We start from the raw sequence: 21313 nt of genomic DNA, 5'->3' as shown, positions 1-21313 counted from the left end.
AAATTTCATTAAAATCGATGCAATATTCTTATAGATATGTTTATTTAAAACAAATATTGACCCAAATTTCAAATGACAATAACAACTTGAAAACTTACTGAAATTCAGTAAAAATTGGAAAATCAACTTCCCGAGTGAAACTCTTGAAGTTTTTAATATTGATTTGAAAAAAATAGACATCGCGATTTTTAGTGATCCGTTTCACGAATTCTGACCCTATATTGTTTATAAAAGTTTCAATACCAATTTTGAAGTTATTTGTAACATAATAAAAATATGTATCTTAAATCGAGGCAAAATGTATCTTATATCGAAGGTACTTCATAACGAGGGTACCTTATACCGAAGTTCGCCTGTATCTCTAATTTTTTTCAGTTTTACTTTTAGGGCCACTCCTGTGTTGACCAGTGTTACTTTGGACGCGGATTGTATGAAATGTTAGTCGCATAAGACCTGCTAGAGTATTAATTTATTGGAATATTTGCTGTTATTTTTGCTCATCGACGCAGAATATACCTATCATATGTAGAAAATTAGCAAAGTTTCATACATCCAAAGTCTTAATTAACTAAAAATGCAAATATACATGTGAACCTAAGTAATTAAGGAGGTTGTTTATCAGATACGAACGTAAGATTAACGTCAAATGGGCTTGGGAATAAAACTCCAGCACTAACGCGCATTATATCCATTACGCGTTAGACGATGAATTCGACCTACCGCGAACTAAGCCCCATCACGAGATGAACGGGACTTTGCCTCCTTTGCCATGGCCAGACAACGTAATTAGCAAATTCTGTTGAACGGAATAGCGATGCGACGATGAAAATAACTGCTACCTGTATGATGAAAATAACTCGTTTTTTTATTGTCTTAAAAGCCAGTTCGCGAATAATGCAACCACCTTTCTGAGGAACGTTGTTTCGATGTTCTCCGTTTGGGATGAAATTTTCTGCTTTTGTTCGTCTATTCATGGTAGGAAGTTTTAATTTTTTTTTGTTTTTTCATTGATATTGAGTAGGGTAAAACGGCCCTTAATTATGATTTGTCCAAAAAAGTCCTAATCACAAAAAGTTCAATAAATCCTGTGGGACTTGATGGATTTTTCTGAAAATCCATGTTATTATTCTACACTAATAGTAATAATCTAATTTACAGCAAATCTTGAGTAATGATCATAATTAACAGCAAATCTTTTAAATCTAACCCGAGTCTTTACAGTTTCAGTGATTTTGACGGCATTTTGAGAAAACGATTTTCTAAGAAACGTTTCACCCCAAATTGCGTGTTTTCTGGAAAAGTAGGTAGTTTTAGTAACGTAAAGAATGGTATTTATTTATTTATTTATTTATTCACTTCATACCAACAGACATATATTGTCCAAATGGTGGCTAGACTACTACACTAAACATTAGTACAACAGTTGTCTTAACATGGCAATAAATTTAGAACGAAGCACTTCAACAGATAAATGAAAATCAAACTCGGACGACACTCGGTTAAACGCTCGTTGAAGACCAATGATTGCACTATTGGAGCTGTAGTTAGTACGATGAAAAGGTAGATGCATTGAGGGTACTCTCCGTAGAGTTCTTGATGGGGCGTTGAAATTGATCTGGCGAAGAATGTCCGGACAATCAACCCGTGCTGCCAGCACATTGGCCACAGTCATAGCACGAGCAGTCTCGCGTCGGACTTGAAGGTACTAAGGTGGAGAAGTTGATAACGATCCTCATAACGAGTGTCCGACATAGGCTGTCTCCATGGCAAGCGGCGGAGGGCATAGCGGAGAAATCGGCGCTGGATGCTCTCGATACGTTGAATGGCGTTGTGGTAATGCGGAGTCCAAACCGTGGAGCAGTATTCAAGCTGCGACCGAACAAGTGAGCAATATAATGCAGTCAGACAACTTATGTCCCTAAAGTCACGCGTCATTCTGAAGATTAGTCCAAGCTGCCTAGATGCTTTGGTGATTACCAAAGAAATATGCTGCTTGAAGGTGAGTTTGACGTCGAGAAGTACACCAAGATCTTTAACGACATCGACACGCTGAATGTTTTGATTGTTGAGGCTGTAGTTGAAGAGTATCGGATCCATTTTTCTAGTATATGTTATTACTGAACATTTGGAGGGATTTAGCGTCATACGATTAATCGTACACCAATTACTGAATGAGTTTGATTGTTGCTGGAGAACGGAGTAAAATCATTAAATCAAATTTCCAGCAAAATCTATCAAGTGTAGCTGGAAATATTACACAAGGCAAATTCCTAGCTCTTTGGAAAAACTCTAATATTGCTCCGCAACATAAAAAAGAAAACAGACGTAATTATCGAGGTATAACATCACTAAACGCCTGCTCAAAATTATTTGAAATGATTCTAAGTGATCACCTGCTGTTTCACATAAAAAGCATCATCTCTAGTTATTATCCTGATCGTTTTGTGACAACTAATTCGCTTTGTTTCACTTTGGACTGTATCGCTCATATTGAAAACGGTAAGCAGGTCGATGCTGCATACACAGACTTGAAAGCTGCGTTTGATATAATTGATCATCGAATATTACTCAAAAAACTCGCTAGAATGGATGTGTCCGACGTCTGGTTAAATGGTTGCAATCGTACCTGAGTGGTAGAAGCCTGAGTGGCAAACTTGGATCCTGCACATCCCGACGATTTACAAACACCTCCGGCGTTTCTCAAGGGAGTAATCTTGGACCGCTCCTTTTCGTTTTGTTTATAAATGATGTCGCAGCCCGTCTTGAAAGAGGATGTAAACTATTCTATGCTGACGATCTAAAGATATTTATGGTCATTGACGAATTTTCCGACTGCCAAAGACTGCAAGATCTGTTGGATATTTTCAAAAAAACCTAATGACTATTAGTGTCCAGAAAAGCGCTGTAATTTCATTTCATCGATGTAGTAATCCCATAAAAGCCACTTATACAATCGAACGTACACCTCTTGCTCGTGTCAATGAAATTAACGACCTTGAGGTACTACTTGATGATAAATTGACGTTTTGAAGTACTATTTGTATAGAATGATAACTCAAATTTTGAGAAAAATTTATTAAGTCTAGCAGGAATTATTTAACTTTTTGTTATTTGGACGTTTTTGTACATAACAAAAGGGCCGTTTTACCCCACTTAACCCCAATGAAAAAAAATCAAAATTTTGCAAAACTTCCTACCATGAATAGGCGAATAAACGCTGAGAATATCAACCCAATTGTAAAATATCAAAACAACATGCGGTTGCACCTCTCGCGAACTGGCTCTTTAATACAAACGGAGAGGACTAACGCAACAACGAGACGGCGCGGCGTATAGGTAAAATGAGTACTAACCGCGCTGCACACTGTTTGTAGGAATAATTTTCATCTATTCCAAGCGATAAAATGTAGCGCTAAAAGTTCTTTTCGGCACTATTCACCACCCCGAAATCCTTTATTAGAAGATGTAAAACAGCGTGGTTGAAACTGAATTTTGCTTTGAAAAATAAAATTATTTCAAAAATAATACTATTACCAACGTTTCGATGAGTATCCGAAAAATAATGAAAACTTTAATTGCATAATTTTGGCGCTAAAAAGTGCCATTGGTGAGTCCCAATAGTGAAAATAGTGAAAAATACATTTTGCGCTCTAACTTTTTTGTTTCAATTTTCACCTTAAAATTGTCTTTGAACAACTTTTAGAGCTTTCTAAGAGAAATAATTTGCAATGCTGGCATCGTAAATATCCCAATTCTACTTAAAGTTATTGATGTTTTTCATCATAAAATATGCGTTTTTCGATTGTTTGTGATTATCTTTGGAACAAACATAAAAATATCTCTTGGTCTCATTTTCAAAGGTACGTTTGACACTATAAGTAGAGAAATTTTTATTAATATATTATTTTTTAAATTTTAGTAAATTCAATTTAAAAACATGACAAAAATTTCAATAGTTTTATTAATAATGCGTATAAAAGTACACAGATTTATTTTTTTGGTGTTTTTTCTTAAAACAAGAAGTAATTACTTTTAATTTGATCCAAAAAGATCGAAAATCGATCAATTGGTTCAAAAGATATTAGTTTAAAAAAATAAAATACATCGAATACAATCGCAACAAAAACCGTACAAATATATTACATTTGATATCACCGCCTGCTGCGCTGCGACTTGCCGCAGTTCTGCCTGCTGCTGGTCGATGCATTTTCCAGGAAATCATTCTGGCAACAGTGGTCGGAGAGACAATGAAGATTAAATGTGTGTATGCTAGCTTCCATACGCGACTATCGAGAGTTATACTTCCGGTGGATGTGTCTAGGTGCACTCAAACAAGTAAAAGGAAACAAAAATAGATCGTTTTTATACTTTTGTGTCAGGATTTGAAGGTGCACAATTTTTGTGACGCTTTGGATTTTTTTTTTTTTTTGATTTGCAGCCTTACGTTGCTGTAAGACGTAGTTTCACGTCAAAACTATGCGACATCAAAACAAGCAAAAACCTTCGAAATGAAATGTCATTTACCTTACTCAGTACAGACTTCCCGTGCACGCGCTTTTTTTTTTCAAGCGACGAGAGAAATCTTTCCCTCGCTCGTAAAATTTCCATGCATGTGCGACGAGACGAGACACGTCACATGCAATTTGCAGGTTGCTCTTTCGCTTCTCTTTCGGTTCGGATTGCGATGCGCAAGGCGATGTTTCGTCGCACTACGAACTGAGCGAGACGCCCGTACTGTACATACTTGATACAGCTCGTGCGCTACAGCTCGTGAGACTTTCTCGTGTACACAGACTTCCTGTACACGCGCTGAAACGACGAGAGGTTTCTTTTCTTTTTTTTCTTCGGTAAGAGACTGCGGTGCACCACACGTTGTCTTATCGTTTTACGAACTGAGCGAGACGCCCGTACTGTACCTTAGTGAAACTGTATATTAGAGAAATGACAAAGCACTCACCGTTGAGGAAACTGTCAACATCAAAACGGGCGAGCTGTAAAATTTTGCATTGCCGTTATTCGTTTTGATGTTGACAGTTGCCTTAACGGTGAGTGTCTCTGCGTCTCTCTGGTGTATAGGCTGCCTACCGTACCTACATACGATATATGCCGTCAGACCCTTTTGAAGGTGTATTAATCGGAAGAATTCACAAAACTATATTACTACGATCAGATTATCACGAACCTTCAGAACCTGATTTGCAATATCTATACAATAAGGTCGCTTTTACGCGGTTTTTTTACGTGGATTCCGGAATTTACGCGGTATTTTTTTTTTTTTCTTGCGGATTTCGGTTCCTCTTCACTCGGATTGCAGAATTTACGCGGGTTTTTTATACGCGGATTCCGTAATTTACGCGGTTTTTTACGCGGCATGTATCCCCCGCATAAAAAGCGACTTTAGTGTACTCAATTCGAAAATTCTATCCAACATCAACATGTACTAGAAAATATAAACAATTTCAATGGTTTTACTATTTTTAACTCCCGAAAAACTTATGTTGTAATTTCAAACCACATTTTTTATCCTTAGAACTACAAAACAGAGTTCTATCATAAGATAGTCAATGACATCTAAACCGACGAAAGGAACACTTCTGTTAACCAACGTAACACTCTGCATCCGGTGCATTTTCGTACCGTTAGCATAATAAGTATAGTAACAAAACGTTCTTAATTCATGTTAACAAAAGTCGGATGAATTAATCATAGAATTTTGAATTGATAAATAAATGAACTAGGTTATATCATTGATATTTCTAACGGTGTTTTGATGCATGCTGCTATAACACCGTAAATGAAAAAAACATAAAATCCCCTGCCTGTTTCCTTCTGCGCAAAATCAATTTCCTTCTCGCACCATTAGCGCAAAGCAACATGCGAGGCAAGCTCGCGAGACGAAGCGACTGAATGAGAAACGAGACTTGTAGCGCAGAGGACACTGTCTCTTCTTTGTGCGAGCGAGATTTCAGGAAGTCTGCTCAGTACAATCCGCTAACTTCTTTCTCCATTATTCCGGGTTGCAGCAGAACCCAGACGTAGAACTTTCACTAATCTCATTATTATTCTTCGCAGAAAAAGTGCTTTTTTACAAAAAAATCACAAGAAGGTTGTATGCAAAGCCACGACCGCAAGGTTGAAGTAGAATACTTTTACAAGAAAGATAACCCGGCTGCTTGCGTGTCAGTCATTTTTTCTAGTAAATAAACGTTGACCGTTCATTGGCAGTATTGTAAATTCTTTTTGTCTGATATTTTGAATGAAGTTCATTGAATATTTTTGAATTTTGTGCAAATGAGAAGTTGAGGTGCTGCCGAATGGTAATATGCACATTTAATACGACATCATTAAACGGGAACGGAACAAAGGCTACGGTTATGCAGAACGCGAATGCCGGCGCGATGCGATTCGCCTTACCGTGGTGAAATGTACAGCTCTTTTTAAGGCGAAGTAGAGCTATACATTTCAACAGATTTCGTCTTGCCGAATCGCATCGCGCCGTTATTTGCGTTCTGCATGACCGTAGCCAAACACTAAGCGACGCAAACACGTAATAATAATCAGAGTATGCATGTAGATGAAGATAATTAACTTTGAATTATAGCGCAAAACGAGAAAATATTAACTCTTCAAATAATCATTTGTGTTCTTCAAATTTCAGTTGTTCAATTTAATATCCGATGAAATGTGTGTTTATTATCTGATGAAGCTCTTATATAGGCCAAATGATGCTTTCCCAATTTACTAGGTCCATAACTCTGCCGACCGTGCTTGGGAAAGCGCGGTATAACGACCAATCAGAGGTCGAATTTTGTGTTTTGACAAGGCTTAAGAGTTTTCAATAGTACAGTAGTTCGAATGATAAAATTGCAATTTCATGCATTTGGTAGGAATCTTAGAAGATTTTCTAATCAATTGCTGCAAAAACGAAGGAAATCCATCGAAAATTAACCGGTTTATTAGCATTTGAAATTTTTCTCAATTTTTTCAGTTTTAGATTTTCATTTCACACCCTAAGTAGCCGAACTTCCTGAGAGAAGTATTCTGATTCAAAATTAAATCTTCATTAATTCATTTGTTGTCCTTATAAGGACAATTGTTAAATTTATCATAGGATGTAGTGTTTATCTTACATCTCTGTGTTACCTCGATAGTGAGGACTAAGGCGCACGGTCAACACAATGAGAAAGGTGTTTTCACATTGAAAACTAGACACGGCTTTACTGGAGGAAGTGTTGGCAAATGCATCTACCGCTAATACCACCGCTACCATACGAAAGCGCGCCGTTTCATGTGGGGAATATCAAGAACGAAAAATGACGCACGTCTAAGCATAACCCGAACTGTTTCGCCGTGCTGCTCCCATTTACCTTTACATCGGCCTCAGGGAAGTAGCGGCTGCATCTGCATCTACCGCTGAGGCTGTCACTATACTGCTATTGGTACCAAAAGCTATTAACTCTTCAAATAAGTGTTTTATTTGTTCTCAAAAGAACAATTGTTCAATTCAAAATCAGATTTACGCAATCGCATCTCTGTAATATTACCGACAATAATATTCTTCTGAACAAAATGATACAACTTTCCCATTAGGCCTCTGCCATAATAGACGCGAAAAGCGACGCGAACCGATTCGCTCGGCTGTAGGTTAATGTACAGCCATCAGTAGAGCTGTACATTAACCTACGGCCGAGCGAATCGGTTCGCGCCGCTTTTCGCGTCTACTATGGCAGAGGCCTTAGAGAAAGTTGCTGGCTGATGTATTCACTGTATGCAAGCCTGCTGCTGATGCTTCCCGCTACCACACTGAAACAGCATTTTAGTGAACGGAGTGTCGTTGCATCAGCTGACCCTGCTACTATCGATGCTGATATACCCGCTGCAACAGCTACGCTATGCATAGCCATGCCACAGTTGTGGCCGCTATACGCTGGCCCAACTGCTGAGCAACTGCAACGCTATCCGTAGCCATGCCACAGTTGTGGCCGCCATTGGTACCCGCTGTACCTGCTTATGCTGGCCCTGCTGCTATCGATGGTGAGATCCGCTGAAACTGCTACGCTTATCCGCAGCCATGCCACAGTTGTGGCCGCTATCTGCTATCGATGGTACCCACTGCTCGCTCCCGCTGCTGCTAAGGGAGAACGTCGTCGCTGTTCAGAACTATTATGAGCGACTTCGACTAAAACAGGCTCTTATATAGGGATGAAAATAGGAATGAATTATTTTACGTACGTGGTGGAATGATATAACTTGAAAAATATGTGTGACTTCATTCCGGCTCAGAGCGATCATTTGATAAGCTCCTCCTCTTTTTTCAGTTTCTAAAGTTTTTCCTCAGTTTCGTAGCACGGATGCACAAAAGTGATTTCTTGTCGAGCCGGACCGATAGCACTCTCATTGAAGCAACAAAATAACATGTTTTGTGTCGTGTTGTGCAGCTTGGTTGAAGAGAATGTTTCCGTCCCCGTGTCGCATGTAAGCAGATTATTGCGTTCAGAAGACAGTAGATAGTGTATCCAGCGAATAAACACCGATGGTGCTCTCACACACGCAACGGTTTTAACCCGTATCTTATTGCGGTTTGTAACATCAAGCGATTTCGTTTGCTCGCTGTTGCGTGTTGCATCATGTTGCAACTTGGCAGCTGGGTGACGACGAAATTCTGTTCATGCTGATTGATTGAATCGACTTCATATTAGCTCTGCATAGTCGAACTTACTGCTTTTGTTAATGCGTACTAACAGGGCAGTTAATTATTCAATGTCGGTTATGCTGATCGCAGCCTTTGCGCTGCCCCTACAGTGGAGGGTTTACTAAATAAAGTGAAAGTAAAAATTAGACAACTACAACAGAATTTGATTGCATCCCGCACAGAATGTCTGCTTGTGTTGATGCCAGAAAATTATTAACCTTCAATTATTTTTTATTTGCCTTGAAAAAAGCATGTTGCGGTTCAAAATCGGTTGCTAATTACAACCTTTAAGCTGCCCTAACATTGGGGGAATTAAGATACACGGACAACATGCACTGTGGAAGCTATTTCACATTCAGTAAATTAGACGGGTGCGACAAATTTGAATTGCTAGGATGCAACACAGAATGCTTGCTTGCGTTGACAAAAATTATTAACTTTCAATGACTTGTTTATTTGCCTTAAAAAGGGCATTTTGATTTCCGAAATTGGATTTCCTGATGGCAATCATCATGCTGCCCCAATACGGGGGGAATAATGGCTGTCTTGCGACACACGCTGAGATAAACCGCGCTGCTCCTGAGACGTGGTGACCAACCACAGGGCTAGTGCTGCTGCTAAGGAAGGACGACTGCTGTTGTCGCTGTCTAGAACTATTATGAGCGGTTCCGGCTGAAACAGGCTCTTATATAGGTCAAATAGCATGTTTTCAATTGCAAGGTATATGATCCTGTCGACCGTGCTTGGGAAGCAAGCATATAACGACCAATCAGAGGTCGAATTTTTCGTTTTGACAAGGCTTGACTATTTTCAATAGTACAATAGTGTGAATAATAAAATTACAATTATCTTATTTTGGGAAGAATCTTAGAAGATTTTGCAATCTATTGCTGCAAGCACGAAGGAAATCCATCGAATATTAACCGATTTATTAGCATTTGAAATTGGACATATTTTTAACTTTTTTCGATTTTAGATTTTCATTTCACATCCCTATGTAGCCGAACTTCCTGAGAGAAGTATTCTACTTCAAAAAAAAAACATTACTTAAACCATAAATGCGGTACATCTTTCGTCATTGTCTCCTTTTGGAATAAATAATTGATTGTAGCAGTCCTCGGTCGTATCGCGAGCAAAATGAGCAGGATCATTGTCTTAGTGAAAGAGCATTTTTTCGCCAGGATTTCCCCGTTCAATCGATCTAATATTGAACGAGCTATTGGAATTCTTTATTGGAATTCTCAATGTATAATATTCATCGACTACCTCGAACACGGTAAAATAATCATTCAATAATACAGTAAGGTCTCTTGAGTTTGATTACAAAAATTTAGTAATCAAACCTTTATACAGAATACTTATACTATGTTGAAAATTCCTGGATAGAAATTTCATTATTTGGAGTCACTCACCTTCAATTGGATAGCTCTTGTGTTAAGGAGCAAAGCCTCGGTCCGATTCGGAACTTGACCTTCTGTTTATTATACACAGACTTCGCAGCCAACTGTTAAGTGTACAGGACAATTGCGGGGCTAGCGCTACGATCCTACTGACACTAACAGTCTCTCCCAAGCCGAGACTCGAACCTACGACGATTGGCTTGTAGGGCCAGCATCGTACCTCGAGACCAGCTGGGAGGGTGTTATCTTCTGCTAAAACTCCAAATGACCAATAACTGATATTTGTGTTATGGGTGCAATAAACAGTTAGTATACAACCGAACTAAAAATGTGGACTTATTATACAGCGTTGAATCAAATTGAATTTATTTCTTCTAGTGATCTTTAAAAATAAAAGAAAGTTTAGCCAGAAAATTTTGCTAATACAAAACCATAAATGTATTAACCAAAGTTTTCTTTTCAATTTTTATGCTTCAGGAAAAAAATGCAAATCGTTTTTATATTAGATTTGTGCTGAGTTTCTGAAAATATTTCACCTTATAAGTTTTATGTCGAACAGCGAATAAATATAGAATTGTTAGAGCAGATTATTTAAGAAAAACTCGGAGGTATTAACATAGGTGTTGTCGTAAAATTATAAACTCTGCCTTTATTCTAAATTTTATTCTCGTAAACAGGTCGAACAAATCTTAATGCGGGAAAAAATTTAAATTCTTGGACCTATCTAACCATTTTGTACGATCATAAAATACCAGTCTTATTTGTCTTTTTTTCAATTTTGTTCCACAAACCAATGTCAATTGATTTAAATTTGCAATATTTGTCTGACTTTGATCTCCGTTAATTACGACTAAATTCTAATAATAAATCATATTTGACTAGCACAAAACCACCCAAAATCCTACAGTTTTGCGCAATTCCAACGGTGACCTTTTAACTCTCTACCAAAATATCCGCGAAAAAAATCAATCGCCGCAGCTCACACGCATGCCGAATGTCAAACAAGCGAGAAACCCGTTTTAGTCGCCACCACTACTGACCGGATGCCAAAAGAGTTGTCACCGTGCCTGTCATTGACTGTTTCGCAGCCATTCGCACAACCGGTGGCCTTGGCTTGGGTCACCCATTTCTAGCCCAGAAATTAAAAGTGAACAAATGTCCAGGTTCAAGTGACATGTTTACACGAGCGTAATGGCACCGGATTCACTGCTTTTGGCAGCTGGCCTTAAAGTTACCCAGTTAGGAGGACGGTGATCACCACCTGTGTTGTGGTTTTGATAGTTGGTAAATGATCATATCGCCTTCATACCGATGACAAATTCCGTGTAGGCTGACGGTTCGTTATTATGATGGAACCAAATTAATACCAGTTTTTTTCTCTTTTATTTTTTCATTTCATATGCTCTCTTTGACTGGTGGCATGGGAAAGAGCGAACCAAGGCGCTGCCCGATCGAAACATTCGCTGATCACTTTTTGGGGCTGATAAGAACACAAACAGAAGAGTAAGTATATTTCAAGAACCGCTAGCTGAATAAAAAAATAGAATAAAACATTAACCACAGAATAGTGGCCCAAGCGGGTAAAGCAATTTAAAACTAGACATCCTAATGATGGCAGCGCCAAAACTTCCCTGTTGGAATGGCCTGCCAGATCGTTGACCGCGTGCTCGAGCAGCAGGTCTCTTCAACGAACCTCTATAAAATTACGCTCTTCTGACTCTACACACACGCGAGTCCCGCACACACGATACGATAATCGTTTGCCAACGGCTGGCTCATGAATCCGGCTATCGAACCTAAACCGAGCGCAGCGATGATAGCAAAAAAGGCAAACTATGAGCAAACAGAAAACATAGTTCAAGGCCGCGCAGAATACCTCGAACGGATGCGCGATATTCTACTACTGGGGTAGTACAACTACCGTATCATCTATAAACTAAACCCCATGATGAGTCCGTATTCCCCACATCGTCGCCAACCCGCCACCCACCACACCGCATTGTATTAATTTTTTCTTATGTATGTAGAGTATCCTATTGTGACATGACTCAGCGGGGTGTCTTGACTTACACATGTGGACAGTTTAAAAGCTGTTTTCGTGATGTGCCTCGAAGATGGATGATACGTATCTGTGACATATGCGTAGTTCATTTTATTAATATTGTTCTGTTGGAGCATATTCTCGCATCATCGTTTCACTATGCACAGAAACTGAACGAAAAAAAAACTGTCGAGGTTATGCATCCATCTCTGCCTGCTGCAAGGAAGAGCATATATTATTCACCATAAAACACAACCTATTCATGCAACTGCAGCAGAAACACATTACCGCATCCAGTGACAATAAATATTCTCCTGTCCTGGCGGTAGTTGAATATTCTCTGCCTCAAAGTTTTACGGGATGAAAAATTGTTCAGTAAAGCCTAACAACCGAAAAATGCCAGCTCATCTCGTGTTGACATAGTACGATAACAAAGGACTTGGGGTTCTTTACTATAACAGTATGGCAGAGTTTTTAATATTAAATGGTATGAAAATAGAGTATTGTTTGCATACATGAAGAATTTACTAACGTGTCTCAACATGCAAACCATTACACTCGATTATCTCGATTTAAATTTGCTTGCTAATAATGTCGTTACAGTTAATAGATAACACAAACACCATTTTTAAACTAATCTCAAATATCTGCGGTGTTGTTTCTTTCAACAAATTATTTGGTTTTTAGTATTCCGATTTCATAAAATTTATTAAGATAAGGTTTGACGGGTAAAGTTGTTCCAGTTGTGTTCAGGAGATTAGATTATTAGAATATTGTATATTGTCTACTTCTGATTGACGAAATAAATAAAGATAAAGATTTCAAAATGTTACTATAGGTATTATATTTTATTTTGTAGTCTTCTAGAAATATTTTTTTTAGAGTAGTTCTCTGAAAACTAACCAAAAACTATCAAAATTATCCATGACAATATTTAAACAAGTATATAAACCCTTCAGAATAGCAATTTAGACGAACTATTTGTGTGTAATTTGATAAAAAAAAATTATCTTTATTCCATACTTTACTTTCAGGTTAAACTTAAGAACAATATTTTTGTATACGTGACTATATATTTCTCAAATAATCTTGATACCAATTTTTTTAACAATCTTAAACAGATTGCAATTTTATTGTCTGGCATAGAAATACATAAATTATAATACAAAATGCATTGAATCATTTTCGCTCGTCAATAACTGCCACCACATTACCCAATGCGTTGGATGTATGAAAATGCGACGCCATTTTTAAATTCAAGATGGCGAGTTCCGGTTTCTGAAAAACAGAGTTGAAAAAATATTGGAATATTTTATGAACGCCCCAATTTTATAATTCCGGGGACCAGGTTGAAAGGGATTTATCTTCGAAATTTACCGCTTCCACCATTAAATTATTAACCCCAATAGAGTGTATTTCCGAATCTATTGCAGAAAATACGGTCGTAATTCTACTCTAATTTTGCGGTTGTGTCTGATAAACAACCTTTTCAACTAACTATTCAGTTTCAGGATGCAAAGCAAACAATGCAATCTACTTTCCTATCTAGATGCTCTCCTCATTTGATATATGCTTAAGAGACACACAGAAAAGTATTGCAGCGAGCTCCGCTGTGGTTAATTATTGTGCGTAATGTACCTTCGTCTGAGGAAACTCACACCAGTTTATTATCTCTCTGGAGAGATGTTTCAGATTCGACGGCGGTGATTTTTGCATGCTCGTCAGATAACACGATTCGATGTTCTCTTCAAGCAAGTGCGTCGCTTTGCTCACAAGTGTGAGAGTGTGCAGTTATTTTCGCAGTTATTCTCCTACACGCTAGTGATTCTCTGAAAAGAAACGAAAAGAGCCTACATACCCACAGACCAAGTAACAATGTTCGATGCCATATTTAAAGCCAAAATGGTAACGTCCGGTTTCAAGAGAACTTAGTAAAACTGAGGATACTGTTCAAAGACCCTTTAATATTGGTATCTCCAAACCACTCATAAAACTGGTCGACAAAAGCAAAAAAATGTAGCTCTAAAGCCCAAAATAGTTTCCCTAAAAAGATTCGCGCTTGTGATAATTGTTATGAATTTTGGTACCCCTAGTAAATGCAGTAGCGCGTCGAAGTGCAATGGAGTAATTGCTCGCCGAGTTCGTCGCTACAACGTTGGCTTCTGGGAAAAATCATTCAAGTCTCTTAAAAACTCATCTTCACTAGGGACATTTAAATTCACAGGAATGGTTAAAAGCAATAATCTTTCATTTTGTTCCAGTTTGAGATCTGGGGCAAAACCTGTGTTTATCAGTGTAATCAACGGCCGACTACATAAAATTTATTGTGGCTTCTATTGGTATGTGCAATCCAAGGCCTCGTTGCGACCTGTCACTTCTACCGATCCCGTTCCTATCTTAACTTCCTCGTGGTGGAAACCTGGTATACGAGTAACCTTAGTAAAAATCGGATCCCAACCCCAGTAAGAGCTTCGTTTGTATGTTAACTGAGAATATTGAGCGGCGTATAACAGCGTCTGATCCGGAGCGGACGATAGAGGTATGAAATACAGTATCTCGCTGGCTATATCCCGAACGATGGCCCCAACACGATACTAAGAAGCATCCAGGCCCCAGTAAGGCAATATTTCGAGAACCTACTACAAAAAATCCAGAATTTAATTCGAATCGAAACCATCGGTATAAACCCTTGCAAACTAAATGGAACAATGGTTGGAAATTCGATAAAAAGCAAACTGAAGAAAAGTGAGCGAGTGGTCCCCGTGGTTCTGTGGTTAACGATGTCGGTCGGCTCTCCCAAACGGTTGAGATGTAGGGTGCGAATTTTCTCGGCTGCCAAAAACAATATCGATAATGAATTCTCTCAACTAATCTAGTTGATCGGAACCGCTTCTAGCCCTCCAGGCTAGCGTACGATATTGTTGTTGTTGCGAAAAGCGAAGGTGGAAGTCGCAGCCATCCAGTAAGTGAGATGGCCGAAGACGAGTGAGTTCGGAACAGTAGATCATATTTCGGGAACGACTTTCAAGTACCACATCTGCAACATACGAAGGATACCCAAATTATAGTTTAAGTTCTCGGGCTTTTATTGCATTGAGATTTATTTAGTCAGATATAAAGTGAATTTGGCTTTCAGCCTAGCGAAAGCCAATTTAAATCCGAAAAAATAGGAATCATTTTCATAGGCGCTAACGCCCGGGTTGAACTGAAGCAGTTTTCCAACAGCATTCTTGCTACCAGTAATGAGAAAGACCTGTGGATGATAAACTTCGCCGCAGCCAGATAAATGGTAATCTGTAACACATACTTTGTACGAGAAGATATCCGGAAATGCACATGGTAACACATGGTGAAGCCTGCTCTCAGATCAACCATATTCTGGTTCACAGTCGACATTTCTCAGACACCATCGATGTATGGTCCTTCCGAGACCCAAACGATGACTTGGTTCACCATTTCATGGCAGGAGTGACGCCCGGCTGGCCAACGTATACGGTTGTTGCTGTAGATTACACTCGGAAGGTGGATTGGTGAACCAATTGGAAACCTGAATCAACAGTGAAGGTACATCCGCAATACGGTTACCAGTATAGCACGGGAGATGTTCGGCACGACCGCAGATTAGGGAGTTGTGTCGTTAGGCTAGAGCAGCCGAAAAGAGACTCCCCCGATGCAAATAACGCGAGCACTGCGAACAATCTCTTGCGGAAACAGATGTATACTCCTTTCAAGTAACAGCACACGACAGATTCTTGTAAAGTGGTCAACGGAATCCAGTATCGTCGAAAATAACAGGAGATAAATCAAGGAGGATGAACAGAAGTAAAAAGGGCGAAAATTGCCGATTTTTCATGGGTTTACCTTTAATCGCACTGACGAAACTACTCATGCATCATCAATCATAGTAACCCATGAGTCAACAGAAAAAAATTGAAAGCTCTACTCTAACCGTGATGGCGAAAACAGTAAAGCTACTCCGTTCAAAAGTCTGCGCGTTGTAAGAACGGTACCTCGTCGTGTCGAAAACGGATATAGTACGGCAGTTCGTAGGCACCGAATACGTCCATACCGGCATCTACAACATCTTGACACTATTGGACAACAATCACAGCATCGAATAGCCCGGTTGCGGACGGTCGACAACCCTGAGCGACAAGTAGCTCCAAAGGTTGCGTGCGCTTAGCCGGAAGGTCAAAAGTACCTGGCGATCATAGACATACATGTCAGGAAGCGGCAGTCGCGTTTACTGGCGGATCTGCAGGTAAGGACGGCGCCATGAATAAGATGGTCAAGTCGATTTTCTCGGCAAATCGCGATGAGGCGGTGTTGATGTACGACGAGACTTGTCTCACCCCGGATGGCAACAACTGGCAGGGCACTCCGTATTTTACTAACCTCACGAAGGAAGTGAGCTCCGAAGTGAAGTTCATTTCACATACCAAGTTCCACAAAAAGGTGCTGCTGTAGCTGAGAATCAGCGAGAAAAGGATGTCAAAGCCTGCATGTATGTTTTTGTTCACCATTGCGAATGTTCCGGTTAACTGCAGGAATGCCACTCGCAAGGTCGTGGAATTTTTTTGAAAGTAAGCTAACTTCTAACTTCCTTCCGCGAAAAATTTATCGAACTTAATTATCTGTCTTAGTTATATTTTTACCATCATTCAAAAAAGTCCATAATATTTACTGGACTTGTTCGTTGGACTCACTTGCCCAGTCTACAATGAGGTGCCACCGACTCAATGGCAACAAATATCAAGGTATAACGCTTCCTAGTTGTGCATCGGTATTCTCTCCCGCATCCTGTTTCATAGATTGAGGCCTTTGCAGAAAGCCTTTGTCGGTTTTCGAGACCGAAAGTTCACCTTGCGTAAAATCCTTGACGAGTTGAATAACTAAACATGTGAACTCAGCATCTGTTTGTGGATTTAAAGACGGTATAAGATTCAGTTGTTATGGCAGATTAAGCTTGAACACGATTTTACAACAAAACTGATTCATGCCATCCTTGACGATTTCTTATAGTGCGTCAAAATAGCAGGTGTAACTTCGGACCCGTTAGTTACGTTGAACGTCCTGAGGCTAGCTGACGGGCTCTCGAACCTGTTGTTGAACCTTGCTTAGAGGGTGTAATACGGGGAGCTGGTGTGCAAAAAAAGGTATCATTATCACGAAGTCTCGGCTAAGATCCCGCAGCATGCATGTCCACACGAAATTTGTGTTCTACAAGACGCTGATTCCCCCGGTGATACTTTATGGCCGATGAAGCTGAGTGTGGATCAATAAATGAGGCCGACCGCCGAGCACTTGGAATTTTTGAGCGCAGGATTCCGCGTCGAGGCACAATTAGTCCTCAGCTGGTTCTAAATTGTTCGAGATTATAGTTAGTAACGTCAAGCTCTATTCTACTATGAAACACATCTTTACCGCACAGCATTGTTTCATGCCGAAGCGCTAAGTTTGTACTAACATACCTGAATTTGCTTCGATGTGTATTTCCCATATTGAACAAAAAGCGCAAATTGTGTCCTAAAGCTATACCAGTTTTTATATATCGTTTGAAAAAGCCGTGTTTTCTGAGCAAAATGTGATTTTAAAAAAATGTTCATCGTTTTCCTTCGATTTTTAAATGAAGAATAAAAAAACTGTCGAATGGTCTTGAATGACATTTCGCCCATGTACGGTATATGGGAGAACTGTAATTTAAGGTTTTTCGAGCAGATTTTTATTCTTCATTCAAAACCGAAGGAAAACGATAAACAATTTTCTAAAATCACGTTTTGCTCAGAAAATTGCACTCTTTCAGCTGATAAATAAAAATCAGAAAACCGTGTAAAACTTTAGGATCCAATTGATGTCATCTTCACTGATGTGAGGGCAGCTTTCGGTCGTATGGACCATAGCATCTTATTGCGTAAAAGTTCACGACTAGGAGTATCGCGTCCATTTTTTGAATGGTTGGGTTCGTATTTATGTAAACGGATACTGCGCGTGAAGCTTCATTCTTGTGTTTCGACGCTATTCACAAATAAATCGGGAGTTCCGCAAGGTAGTATTATGGGGTCTTTTTTCTATGATGACATGCTACGGTTAAAAATTGGCTGTAAGTTGGTATACGCGGATGACCTAAAGCTGTATTTACCTAAAGCTGTTCGTAAAATCGACGATTGTCGTCGTCTGCAAGATATGTTGAATGTTTTCGTCGATTGGTGCCATAGGAATTTACTGGTAATTAGTATTGCAAAATTTCAGGTTATACCACAGTATTTTGACCCGCCTTGATGTGCTGCTACATTCCGATTCGGAACTTGACCTTCTGTTTTTTATACACAGACTTCGCAGCCGACTGTTTAATGTACAGGACAATTGCGCGCTACGATCCTACTGACACTAACAGCCGAGACTCGAACCTACGACGACTGGCTTGTTAGGGCAGCATCGTACCTCGAGACCATCTGGGAGATGACTTGAACCCTACTATATTCGAATACCTCATTGATGGATTTGAGCTAAGAAGAGTTGACCGTGTATACGACCTTGTTATTCTGCTTGATGCTTAGCCCACTTTTCACCTACATCATGCCAGCTTAATAATAAAAGCAACTCGACAGCTGGGATTTATAGCAAAAATGACCGTGACTTCAAAGTCCCTCAAAGACTTTATTGTTTTAATTTAACGAATTTATAGCCGCTGCAATCGAAGCCTTCTCGAGCGTAGAAAAGTTGTTTGAGTTTGGCGAGCATCCCGCAAGTTTGGCAATAAGATGAACCAATCAAATATTTTGTAAACTTGACTCTAACTTTTTCTATTTACTAAGACTACTGTCAAATTAATTATTGTATATAAATAAATAAATAAAACAAACTGGAGAACAGAGTGTGGCGCAGGTGCAGGTGCATGAACCACGGCTTATACTAAGCATACCAACACGCGGATATTATCCAACTGTCTGAATGCGGAAAGCCACAGTGGGCTGGTCACGTAACACGAATGTCGGAGAAGTGATCAGCGAAGATGGGTAGAGGTCGTTAGATGCGTGGTGGGATGAAGTCCCCTGAACGTCGGGGACTGAAGAAAACTAGTATAAGATTAAGTGATGCGGAGACGTAGTGAAGACGTATCGTATTGTTTAATGAGGGTAAAAAAGGGTTATATAATTGACTGTTTGGCATCACATTGCAATATTGCAAAAAGTTGAAAATTGTCTTTTTGTCATAAAAAAAATCCCATCTGTGCAAATTAGAGAATAGTTCGAGTAAATTTCTATGTGGAAAAAGTGAAAGATTTTGTAATATTTATGTTCTAAACAATTTACAAAAAATCGAGCCAATCGTAACGTAAAATTTTACTCAGTTTGAATATTATTCCAAGCTGTGCGCCACTAAAATTACGATTATTAAATATATTTATCAAGGAATTTTCGTGCATTTTGTATAGATTGCTTCCAAGAATTTATCGTATTATTGCAAATATGATACTATAGTCACATTGCAAAAAAATCCTACTATTATTTTAATAAATAGGTACTGTATTTTATTTACCATTATGTGGTCAATAGTAAAGCCTCGAGGGGCGAGTAGAGAAATGCTATGCCTAAGAGATAAATCTAGCGAAGTTTGAAAAATGATAGCAAAATAATATAGAAATCCGTCGATTTCACAGTTGAGCTTTTACAATTTTATAATTTGTAAGAGGAGATCGGGACATTTTAGTGAACAGATCTTTTCGAATATCTTTAAAAAGAAAACTATTCCTGAATTCACTCTAAATACCAATTCTGTATTGATGTGTTTATTTCTTACATAACTAGATTAGATTGGATCGAGGCTGTTTCAATTAGGACAATATTGAAAAGTTCAATCTACTTTTGTAAGCAATAAATTAGTTTTGTTTTCTCCAATTTTTTAATTCAAATGCAACTTTACACAAATATCACTCGTATACTATAAGAGCAGAGGCTCGAATTTTCGAGGGTTAGTAACATTTCTCTTTATTATTTAAAAATATTATTGAGAAATATTAAAACCAAAAAACGAAAACTTCATTTCAATAGCTCTAATATTACCTGTCTATCCAGTTGAAAACGTTCCAAACTAAAATGTTTTCACCTTCAGCGATAAAATGGATAATCATCCTTTCCGAAACTTTATCTACAAAGTACACGTCTAAAATGTGCTACAATTATACACACATCTTTCGTTCTGGTATATAAATAAATCTCCAAGCGCTTCTATTGCCGGGCGATAATTTAGAAATTAATTTTTTTCTTCCAGCCCATTGCCCATCTTCAAGCTAAAACTAATTAATCACTCCAGATTGATCAGCTCCATCGGACGCAAAGCCCAGAAGAAGCAGCGATCCGTATCCGAACTGACGATCTAATCCAAACCGAGAATCGAATTGAGCCTTCCTGCCCGCATAGTTCAATCACGCACATCGCAGCACCGGGCAACGTTCGATCGATCGATCGATTGATCTAGGAACCTGAAGAGAGAGAGAATGAAAAACCGGCGATCGCGTCAATCTATTCGTGCGAACTCACCAACGCTCGCTCGTCGCCCACCGCGGAAAGGTTAAAAGTTTTTTGACCCGCTCCGGGTGGTGATTTTGAACTAGAATATTCGCACAAGAATTGCAATTCATCACGTTCACAACAAACCACGTGGGGCGGCATTGCTTCTTCTTGGCGATCGGTCGGTCGGTTGCCTCGGTATCCACCTTCCTCTAGCGCCCTGGCGCGGTAGAATTATAGGATTTCGACTCTCATTTCACACTGCTCTTCGCCGAGATGGAAGAGAGGAAGTACGCAAGTAAATACTCCGAAGCAACCAAACAACTATCATCAACGATAAAAGCTCGAAAACATTTTCCACCTTGCCGTATCGTGGTCTGACACTCCCTCTGGTCTCCCAACACACCAACAGCAACACATATCACGATGGAAAGTCATTTCGTGCGAAAGTTTCGCATATCGAAACCAAAACATCGAGCAAATGTTGCTTGCCGCCGAAACAACCCCGAAGGAAGCTACGCTTCTAGGATTGTTCAATTATTTCTGATTAACTTCTAAATCGGTGTTACGTATTTTTATTGCGAAAATTGCTTCTGTACAGTGTTTTGTATGCAGGTGCTGTTCAATGCATAATCTTTAGTGAAACAAACTTAAATCTGTAAATTGCGGC

At 39.2% G+C, this 21313-nt stretch overlaps 1 protein-coding gene across 1 annotated transcript in view; it reads left to right on the top strand.

The window, feature by feature from the left end:
* The window catches only part of LOC129730598 (protein disks lost), a 590739-nt gene that overhangs the window by 402729 nt on the left and 166697 nt on the right, over positions 1-21313 (top strand). Inside the window, exon 2 of the mRNA XM_055690050.1 lies at positions 11522-11595. Coding sequence (XP_055546025.1) covers positions 11522-11595 — 74 coding nt within the window. The remainder of the gene's footprint in view (positions 1-11521; positions 11596-21313) is intronic.

Source organism: Wyeomyia smithii, chromosome 3, assembly GCF_029784165.1.
Source record: "Wyeomyia smithii strain HCP4-BCI-WySm-NY-G18 chromosome 3, ASM2978416v1, whole genome shotgun sequence".
Lineage (NCBI taxonomy): Eukaryota > Metazoa > Arthropoda > Insecta > Diptera > Culicidae > Wyeomyia > Wyeomyia smithii.
This window is presented reverse-complemented; position numbering and strand designations above follow the sequence as displayed.